This window comes from Gaeumannomyces tritici, assembly GCF_000145635.1.
Source record: "Gaeumannomyces tritici R3-111a-1 unplaced genomic scaffold supercont2.71, whole genome shotgun sequence".
NCBI classification, from domain to species: Eukaryota; Fungi; Ascomycota; class Sordariomycetes; order Magnaporthales; family Magnaporthaceae; genus Gaeumannomyces; species Gaeumannomyces tritici.
Window position 1 is genome coordinate 3,861 of NW_008804615.1, and position 9,336 is coordinate 13,196.

General features: G+C 58.4%; 4 protein-coding genes across 4 annotated transcripts; 2 read left to right on the plus strand and 2 right to left on the minus strand.

Moving 5' to 3' along the window:
• Window positions 1-1,387: 1,387 nt before the first annotated feature.
• GGTG_13878 (hypothetical protein) lies at window positions 1,388-3,213 on the plus strand. The gene is made up of 2 exons (XM_009231800.1): window positions 1,388-2,356; window positions 2,482-3,213. Exons 1-2 carry the CDS (start codon window positions 1,689-1,691, stop codon window positions 2,822-2,824), a joined length of 1,011 nt encoding a protein of 336 aa, XP_009230064.1. The 5' UTR covers window positions 1,388-1,688; the 3' UTR covers window positions 2,825-3,213.
• Window positions 3,214-5,157: 1,944 nt separating this feature from the next.
• GGTG_13879 (hypothetical protein) lies at window positions 5,158-5,709 on the minus strand (the record flags this gene model as incomplete). The annotated part of the gene is made up of 3 exons (XM_009231801.1): window positions 5,158-5,430; window positions 5,527-5,602; window positions 5,675-5,709. The coding sequence occupies 3 exons, from the start codon at window positions 5,707-5,709 to the stop codon at window positions 5,158-5,160; spliced, it is 384 nt and encodes a 127-aa protein (XP_009230065.1).
• A 294-nt stretch (window positions 5,710-6,003) lies between these two features.
• Window positions 6,004-7,321, minus strand: GGTG_13880 (XAP5 domain-containing protein; the record flags this gene model as incomplete). Its single annotated transcript, XM_009231802.1, has 2 exons — window positions 6,004-6,360; window positions 6,440-7,321. 2 exons carry the CDS (start codon window positions 7,319-7,321, stop codon window positions 6,004-6,006), a joined length of 1,239 nt encoding a protein of 412 aa, XP_009230066.1.
• Window positions 7,322-8,185: 864 nt separating this feature from the next.
• GGTG_13881 (hypothetical protein) lies at window positions 8,186-8,948 on the plus strand (the record flags this gene model as incomplete). The annotated part of the gene is made up of 3 exons (XM_009231803.1): window positions 8,186-8,249; window positions 8,579-8,682; window positions 8,793-8,948. 3 exons carry the CDS (start codon window positions 8,186-8,188, stop codon window positions 8,946-8,948), a joined length of 324 nt encoding a protein of 107 aa, XP_009230067.1.
• Between the last annotated feature and the right edge of the window lie 388 nt (window positions 8,949-9,336).

Below are 9,336 nucleotides of genomic sequence, written 5' to 3' on the forward strand. Positions count from 1 at the left end.
CCCCCCCCCCCGGCCAAGATGCGAAGGCGGAGGTGGTGCAGGAGCTGGAGCAAGAGCCCATCTGCCGAGAGCACATTGGTACGGTACCTAGAAGTATTTGCTCAGCCAGGGAAGCCAGAATCCCGAATCCCGCGCTCAGTCTGTGTCCGACCGCCCAGCACGACTGGTGATCCTGGCATGCCCCCGACGTGCAGCCGTCACCCATCCACGGCCAGGCACCCAAGGCAAGGGGAACCGAGAACAGCACACGGATTTCGCATGACATTGACCGGAACGACAACAAACGGGAAGCACAGACGATGGGCAAAGCGAAACCCGGGCGACTTCTGGCAGCCTCGGAGGGCGTGCAAAACAAGCCCAGGGCCTCGGCCTTTTTGGGCTCGGAACCCAGACCCTATGTGACCAAGAGCGGGGCTTGGTGCCGGGCCACCAGAGCCGGGTTCGCGGCACGAGCAAGGATGGGCGCTTCGGCGAAAGCCAAGGGGCTGCGCGAAATTACGTGTAAATCCCGCCGAGTCAAGGCGGCGCCGCCCACCCGAAGTCACTTTTGCCGCTTCCTTTGTTCGTTGGCTCTGGGCTTTGGGGGCGCTGGGCTCGGTCCCGGTCGGGCTGAGAGGCTGTCGTCAATCTCGAGTCTGGCACCTGGGCGCCCACGAGAAAGTGGGTTATAGTGAGAAAAATAAGAAAGATGACTTAAAATATTGGTGAACGACACACGGTACTTGGTTCATTCAACGGCCCTGTGTCGACACGACAGAGCACAGAAAGCGCCAGACTGGGCCGCTCCTGCCGCTGCCACATGGTCCCCGAAATATGATTGCCAGCCGGATTGAGGCTTCCCCCACCAGGATCAGCTCGAGCTTTTCCGCACTGGGCCACCTGAACCCGCAAGGTGTCTGATGTGCCCAGACACCCAGGCACCCAGGCACCCCTCCAGGTCCATCCATCGCTCTGCGCCGAACACCGCCGGCCTCATCCTCCAGCCGCCAACATCATGCCCAAGGAACGCCGGTCAGTGCCCATCACGCTACAGCCAATCACCCGTTGTGCGCAGATGGGGACAGTATTGATGAAATGACCGCCAACGATTCAGCTATGCCAGCCAACCCGGCAACCACCATGCTCTTATTATCACCGCTGCCACCTGGTATTTCAATGATATAAACCACGCTTTTTTTTTTTTTTTCCCACCGCGCATCGGCACGAGCCGGTGAACCACAGCACCGTGGTTGGATGGGTGCCACCCAGGCTGCTCCAGCCATGTCGAATGTTGGCACCACTTGCCCAAATGGCAAGCCCTGCGAACACCCACCCCACTGCGGCTTCCTGCATCTCACTCGCTGCCGACATGCACCCGCCAGCCCGTCTGATTGGCCCGCCTTCGCTCATCATGGACGTGGCTGGGGAGGCACGTGGCCCCAGCCGGCCCCAGCCTCCCGCTGCTGTTTGCTGGCAAGCTGAACACGCTTTGCCCGCCGCCGCCTCCGCCGCCCTGCCGCTCAGGCGCGTCGGCGGCTCGCTCTGCCTGATGGATCCATCTGTGCACCGCGTCTTCGAGATATCCCCGAAGTTGGGGCTAAGGTCCTTTCAATAAGCACCCGAGCCACTGCTCGAGTTCTTCGGCCCGTCAGCCAACACGTGTCTCGCCCAGCATCACAGGACCATTGTCCGTCAGTGTGTGGTCAAAAATGGAACAACAACAGGAACAACCACAACAACAAAAGCAGCAGCAGCAGCAAATCCGCCCGCAGCTGGCAAGCCCTGTAGGGGAGGCTGCGGCTTACTATACCTCCGCTTCCCCCGTCCCCGTCCCCGGCGCAACCGCCCTCGCGACCTCGGGCCCACTCCCGTTGCACGGCGGCCCGCCACCTCCCGCCAGCGGCAATGGCGGTCCCTTGACCCATTTCCAGCAGCAACCCAACGGCAGCAGCGGAGGCCATCCCCAGCACCAGCAGCAGCCCAACGGCAACGGCGGCGGCCATCCCCAATACCAGCAACAATACCAACAGCCGCCCAAGTTCGACCCTCCACCGCTGGCGCCCATGTCGCCCAGCCCCATGACGCAGCAAGGCTCCCTGACCCAGTCACCAGGGCCCATGGTGGCCGCCACAACAGCAACCACCCACGGTCTCAGGGGCGCGCGCTTGACGACCGAGTCCGCCCTCCGCGAGTACATGGCACTGCAGCGGCGCCGAAACCACGCAGCGGGCTCCGATGGCGTTGACATAGGCGCCCGCATCAAGCTGCAGTCGGGAGTCCTTGTCGGGGAGCTGTACCAGCTGAGGAGACGCGTCGCCGACCTGGTCAAAGCGGCCGAGCAGCATCGGTGGAGGAGGTGGTTGATCGGCGGCATCGTGTGAGTTTCTTTCTGCTTTTTTTTCCCGTCCCAGGCTGCCATTCCCAAGTCGCTCGGTACCCACCACATCCATATCATTACCATCCAAACGCTCTGGTCGTCAGCTGACTTTCGGTGTGATTTAGCGGAACTGTCATCCCGATGGTCAGGACCCTCTTCCGCCGGCCAGCAACCTCCATAGAGACGTCCAACAGCACCGAGTACGCCTTCTTCCGGAGCAAGTCGCTGCTCGGCCGCATCATGGATTCGGTCAAGGGCCTGGGTGGTCTGGCCTCCATCACCTTCTTCGTCTTCTCGGTGCTCTACGTCTTCCAGAACGAGGTCTCCCTCCGCGTCGCCAAGACTCTCAGCAAGCGCCTCCGACGCCTGTCCAACAAGGTTGAGGACGCCCATCAGCTGGACGACAGGGACATCGCCCTGCTTTCGGGTTGGCGGTGGAGGATTCTCGACGTGAGCAGTAGCAAGTGAGACCCATGGTTTATTCTGATGTATTCTCTTCTCGCCATCCCGCATGGTTGCCTTGGGCTCGGGGCGAACAGTTTCTTCACCGGCCCCGGCTACTGTACTGCCATCCACCCTTCGCTGCACTTCTTATAGTCTTGAGGGTATTGGGCGCGGCGCATTTGCGTGGTCGTTTGTCCTCAATTTATTCCTTTGGCGGCCCAAACTTCTTGCCCCTCGTAAGGCGATTTGTGCCTGGTAGGAGATATCTAGCGACGATGGACAATGCTTGGTATGATTTAGGAACCTCGGTCGTATACGTAATGTATGAAGGGGAGGAGATTTAGTTGCTGAAAGGAAATCCGGAAAGTGTTTATAGATGTAAAAAATGCGAGTACCGAACAGGTGTTCCTCCGCTCCTGTCCCTTGGGCACCGACTGCTGCGAGAATATCCCAGTGCGCCACACAGACTAAAAGCGAAGCACCGCCTATCAACCAGGTGGCTGATGGATATTCTGGTAGGTGGTTTATCCGGTAAAGCGCCTACCTAGCACATGGGTGGCCACCTACTCATGTACTGTTACGGAACAATCCACAGCCCACACCACACGGTCTTCCACCACCAGGTAGACACAGATGCTCCTCCCTCGTTGTGGAACTGCAAGTTCTTCGAGCAGGAGGACCCGGGTGTTACATTGTGACATGTATTAAGGTTGTAGGGGCCGATGGACAGTTCCACCCTCGACTTCCAGCAACAAGGGGGGCGTGCCAAAGTACCGCACCAATACATACGTGAACTAAAACATGTAATGGTTCTACCAGGCCTTAAACCTTTTAACTCACCCTAACGCGTTAACACAGTGTGGTGAATTTTGGCGGGTACAGCATTCCCGAACCCGGGATCACGAAGGTGAGACGGGGAGAATAGATATTTAAGAGCCCTGACCGGAACATGGCTGGTCTCATGCAACATCAGCAGTTACGATCAGTCAAGGGGGCTAGTAGTACATATGATATACCGAAACCAAACCCCATGTGAGATGCGCCGTAGAGAAAGGGGGCTCAAGAGGGAGGTTTAGATGAGTAGGTAGTTAAATGTCGTCAGCGATAGGGGTAGGTAGGGTTAGCTGCAAGTGGTACGCATGAATATATCTGCCAGCGCAATGGCTGCCATGGTTTAATGTAACCGTAAATGTCTTCGGTTTAAGAGAAGCTCTTTACGGGTAGGGGCGGTTGGTCTACTGGGCCGCGCACCACCCCCGGGGCCGAGTCGTAGCCGGGCCATCGCACTCACCCCTATCCTGCATTACCCAACCGGGCACCCTGCACCCACCCTGTACCTTTGAGCACTTGGAGAACTGGTGCTGGGTTGAGCCGGATTGGGACACGTATTGCAAACTTCCACTACGGCGAAGACACCATTACAAAACAAGGGAAGAGATAAATGGGGGTGCGGAGAGCTCACCGCGCAATGAATTCGTACAGTGGCTCTGGTGTGATATCGTCCGGCCCTCAAGTACCGGCACCAAAAATGTCCCTTGCCGGTGGTAGATCGCTAGGATACCTGGAGAGGCCCACAGAATCGGGACGCCGTGAGTAGTCCCTACCAGCTGACGTGCAGGTAACGTCTGAGAGGCTGGCTGGTGAGAGTTTGTCGAGCGCGCATATTGGTGTGCGTCAGTTGGGTGTGTGTGGGTGCAAACAGGGATCAACGATGAGCGAGATCCAGGCCTCGAGGCCATTTCAACCAATCAAATGAAAGGGACAGCCACGTTTTCTCGCCGGACGTCTAGGGGCTAGAGAGCCTCTCCCCCCTCGCTGTGGAGTCGGGCCAATCGGATGCCGCATGTTGCAAGCAGGTGGCCGAGGAGGACCCTTCTGTTTATCACACTCCATCGCGCGGCAGTGCCGCGCGAGAGGAGCAATGGGTATGACCCTGTGATGGCTTGGGACGATGGCGGGGAATCGCGGCGCTCATACTGCGGGCGTGATGCGAGGGAGTGGAGGGTCACAGGTGGTGAACAAAGGAACCGAAGGGACCTAGCTAGCCACGTGGGGACGGGCAACATCTTCATGGGTTGCTACAGTGCATGTCGCCATGGATGGTCTGGGTCTGGGCCTGGGATGTTAGGGAGGGGCGGGATGGCGACGGGAAAGAGATGCGTGCGCAGAAACAGGGGTGAAAAGAGTATAAGCTTGCAAGGAGCCTAAGTGACAGGATCCCAGTGGTATTTAGTCTCGAGTAGACCAGAGGGCGCAAGACTGCGGCAAACTATTCTCTAAGCACACCCTGTCTGCCCATTAGCCCAGACAGATATATACTCTTCTCCAAGGAGTTCCAAAACAAGCGCTGCTCGTTCTCACGTCGACGTCACGATTCCAGCCATGTCCATCATATCCGGCCCGGTTTCGGAGAAGGCTGTTTGGAGACTGGCGATCACGCTCCCGGCCGCCCTCACGACTCGGTGCCCAACGACCAGGGCACTGGAGAGGATAAAGATCGTTCTCATTTTGCTGAGCCTGTCAATCTGGTGGGAAGCTTTGGCCGCGACCAGCATGGCCACAGCATCTCTACTCGTCACGCTGGCTTCACTGTCGAGGTTCTCGCTCAAAGTAGCCATCGGAGCCCTCCGCTGCCGGAAAGCCATGTATTAGCCACGTCCACGGCGCAGAGACCATTTCAAGGCGGGACCGAGTTGGAACAAACGCTTGTCGTTCGAAATCAGCACGGCCATACTAAGTCCGGCCGGAAACGCTGTATTTCTGCTGCTGTTTTGGCCGGGCTGGTGGTTCTTGGCAGGGTTCCTGTGTTTGGCGTGGTCAGTGGGCTGTTGAGATGGCCCCTGCCAAGTGCACAAGGAACATGTTTCTTAGTACGTGGCTCTCGAAACCTTGGACACCGCTTCCTCCATGGTTCGATTGTAGAGGGCTGGCGCATCTCCGGATGGCAGAGGTCGCTGCTAGGCGAGGGGCATCCAAATGGAAGGAACTGGTGTCTTTATTCATGTTGAGGTTGAGCTGGGGACATGTTCAAAGAAAATGAACTGGGTATAGGAAGTCTTACGACAGCAATGTGCCAAGAGCGATTGCTCAGCCGAACAAAGACACGCTTCGAGCCGCAATCGGTGGGCGAGGTTTGTTGTACGATGGGGAAGAAATAGCGTCGACAAAGTTGATGGAACCGATCGGAGCAGGATGCTGCGATGTCAGCGCGAGTAAAAGAAGGTGTTGCCTCCCAGGTCGCGCCGGACCTCCTTGCTGTAGTCCTTGTCGGGCTCGAACTCCTGCCAGACGCTGGCTGGGTATATGTGTTTGTTTCGTTCGTACCAGCGCCGGTCAACGACTTTTGTCATGTTGGGGTCGTCCTGGGCTCCCTCGAGCGCCTGGATCTGCGCTGCTCGCTCTTGGTCTCCGGTTCGACGGAGCAAGCCCGCTGGAGGTCCAGCCTCGCTACTTGCCTCGCTTTCATCCTTCTTTGGTGGTGCCTCGACGCTGTAGTTAAAGAGGGGGCGGTTGCCTGGCCCTAGGGTCTTGTTCATGATGAAGAAGTAAAATTCGTAGTGCTGTAGGACAACGTATCAGCTTCTGTATTATTAACGGGGGGGAGAGAAGTAGGAAAAGAAACAGGGGCCTGCCACTGACATGTGGAATTATTATGGTCCCTCGAACCAGCATCAAGTCGTCGACACCGACTCTAGCCCAGTCACGTCTGGCATTTATGATCCTTTCGCCGCCGACACCCAGCTTTGCCCCGACCTTGCGGCTCTTGTCGAGGAAGACCCATGTGAAGTCGCCCTTCTTGACCGTGACAGTGCCTCCGGGCAGGTTGGTGCCGTCGTAGAAGACAAAGGGTATGGCGATCTCGGTGGCCTTAATGGCAGCCTGGAGGGCGAGGAACTCCTTGCGCAGGGCCTCGCGTTCCGCGGCCTCGCGGCGCAGCGCGGCCTTGGTCAGGGCGCGGGGGATCACGCCCACCGATGCGTTGGGCGTGATCTTGGGCTTGGACGGCCTCTTGGACTCGCTGGCGCTCGCCTCATCCCTGCCGCTGCTCTCGGCGGCCCCTGATGCATCCTCAGACCCAGCCGCCTCGTTCCCGTCCTCGGGGGAGGCCTCGCCCTTGGGCTGGGGCTTCGCAGGGGCCTTCTTCAGGATGCGCGGCGGCGCGGCGTCATCGTCGTCGTCCTCGTCGCCGTCAGCGGCGAAGGAGAGCTTGTTGGAGACCTTGGCGCGCTTGGCCGTCTTCTTCTTCTTCAGCTGGCGCTCGGCGTCGCTCCCCTCACTGCCGTTGGCGGGCGTGCCGGTGCGCGAGCGGTCTGGGGTCTGGGTGGCGGTGGCGGTGGCGGCGGCGGCGGCGGCGGCGGCCTGCTTGTTCTTTTCGCGGGCCTCGCGCTCCTGCTGCTCGAGGACCTCGGCGCGGCGCTTCCTGAAGTCGGAGAGCGCGACGAGCCCGACGGTGGTGGTGGTGAGGCGCTCGTGCGTGGTCTGGTTCCCCGTGGTGAACCTGGATGGCGGCGGGTTCGACATAACGAGGCGCTCGTCGCGGCCGTGACACGTCGATACGAGTGAGGCTATTCAGGTGCTTTCGTGTCTCAAGCGTCTCCGTGTGGCAGCACGATTTTGTCCCTGGACGTCGGGGTAGTTCGTGGGGCTCAGCTCGGGCATGTCCATTGAACTCAACGCGCCTAACTTTGTCGAACAGTGAGGCGTGGTGGATTACGTAACCCCGCACTCGCAGGGCTCCCCAGCCATCACATATCCCAAGTCACTTCAGCATTTATAGGGCCCTCCAAGCCATTCAACATCACGACCATTTCTGCTTCTCCTTTGTATCCCCTTTTATAACAAACTCAGTTTGTCTAACACATTGCTATACATCTCAGCGCGAAGTGGGGAGCCCTGCGATGCGTCTTGATGGCACTCGGAAAGGTCTAGTGACCAAGGCTGGAGAAGAATGCCAAGGATCCTGTCCATGCCTTCAATGAGCTCCTCGGAGCGATGAAAGGTCTACGTGGATGCCTCTTTTTGTCCTGAACTAACGCGCATCTCCAAAGCCTTAGTAGGTATCCTGAAACCATCCTGAATTAGCGTCCAAGGAGACACTAAAAAGCAGCTCGAGGCCGAGGACAAAATTTGCCGAGAAGAAGAGCGACACTGGAAAGGAGAGCTGTCAAGAAGGAGATCCGCTTTGAAGGAAAGCGACGCCGGAAACAAGAGCAAGTGCTGAGAATAAGAGCGACGGCGAAAAAGAAAGCCGTTAAGAACAGGAGCTGCTGATAAGAAGATGGCACTGAGAACAAGAGCTGATGACAAGAAGAGCGGCGTTGAAAGGGAGAGCAGCCGAAAAGGAAGCCGCGCTAGGAAGGAGAGTGGCATAGAAGAAGAGCAACGATGAAGAGGAGAGCCGCCGAGAGGGGGAGTTGCCGAGAAGAAGAGCTGCTGGAAGGAAGAGCAGGTAAAAAGAGAGCCATGCCGAAGGGGAGGGCCACGCTGAGAAGGAGAGCCGCCGAGGAGAAGAGAGACATCCCTTTCTTCTCGATCTAGCGCATGCGACACCCCCTGCACCTACAAAGAATTGTTGCCTATTCTCGAGCGAGGCCTCGGGTTCGACAAAGTGCTGCCGAGATCAGGGAAGACCTTGTCCGACGGATCTGATGGAAAACGCTCCTTCTAGTGCCCTTCCGTCAAAGATACGAAACAAATTCAAGTCTACATTGACTACACTTTTAGCTGCCAGACCAGGGATTTCTTGCCCTTGAAACTGTCTCGCATCGCATCCTCTAGTGGTGAAGACGCGCGCCGATACCACAATCGCCAGGGCGAGGACGACGCGCAGCCGCGGTGCCCGGCAGTATCAGTCTGCCATCTACTGGCTCGTTCACGCTCGAGTATGTACCAAGCAACGACGTCCTTGCGTTTGCTACCACGTAGCCGCGCGAAGGACCCCCCTACGACTAGCGCAAGAGGCTGACAACCAGAGAATAACCGCAGATTTCAGCACTATTACAGCGCTGCCAACACCAAGCCATCGAACCGACTACTGCCATCCAGTTTCCCCAAGGGTAGAGGAGCCACTCTTCAGCCGGGAAGCACGGCGACCCCGGCGCTGGATCGTGCAGTCTGCCGCGAGAGGCTGAAGCAAGACTCGACGTGATAAAGGCGCGGCGAGAGCGCTCGCTTTCGGCTCGCGAACAAGAGGGGGAAGATAGGTCGTAGCCGGCGCCGTCGCTAGGCACGACACACTCTCCACGCTTCCGGGCTGTACGAGCTAGACCTCTTTCGCGAGCTCGGCAACCATCGTCTGCGCTAGGCTGTACAAACGACCCCCTTGGACAGGCCCGATACATACGGCGCCATAAGAGGCCGGCGAGCTCTGCCGGCTCCGCGACCAGCTGCGCCACCAGCACCCGCTGCCTTTGACCGTTTGCCGGGGTCGCGGCGACAACCTGAGGCTAGATAACCCCAACAGGGCGACTGCATAGGGAGAAGCGCCTGGGGAATCTGTCGCCACGGTTGGCTGGCTGCTCTCTCTCTCTCTCTCT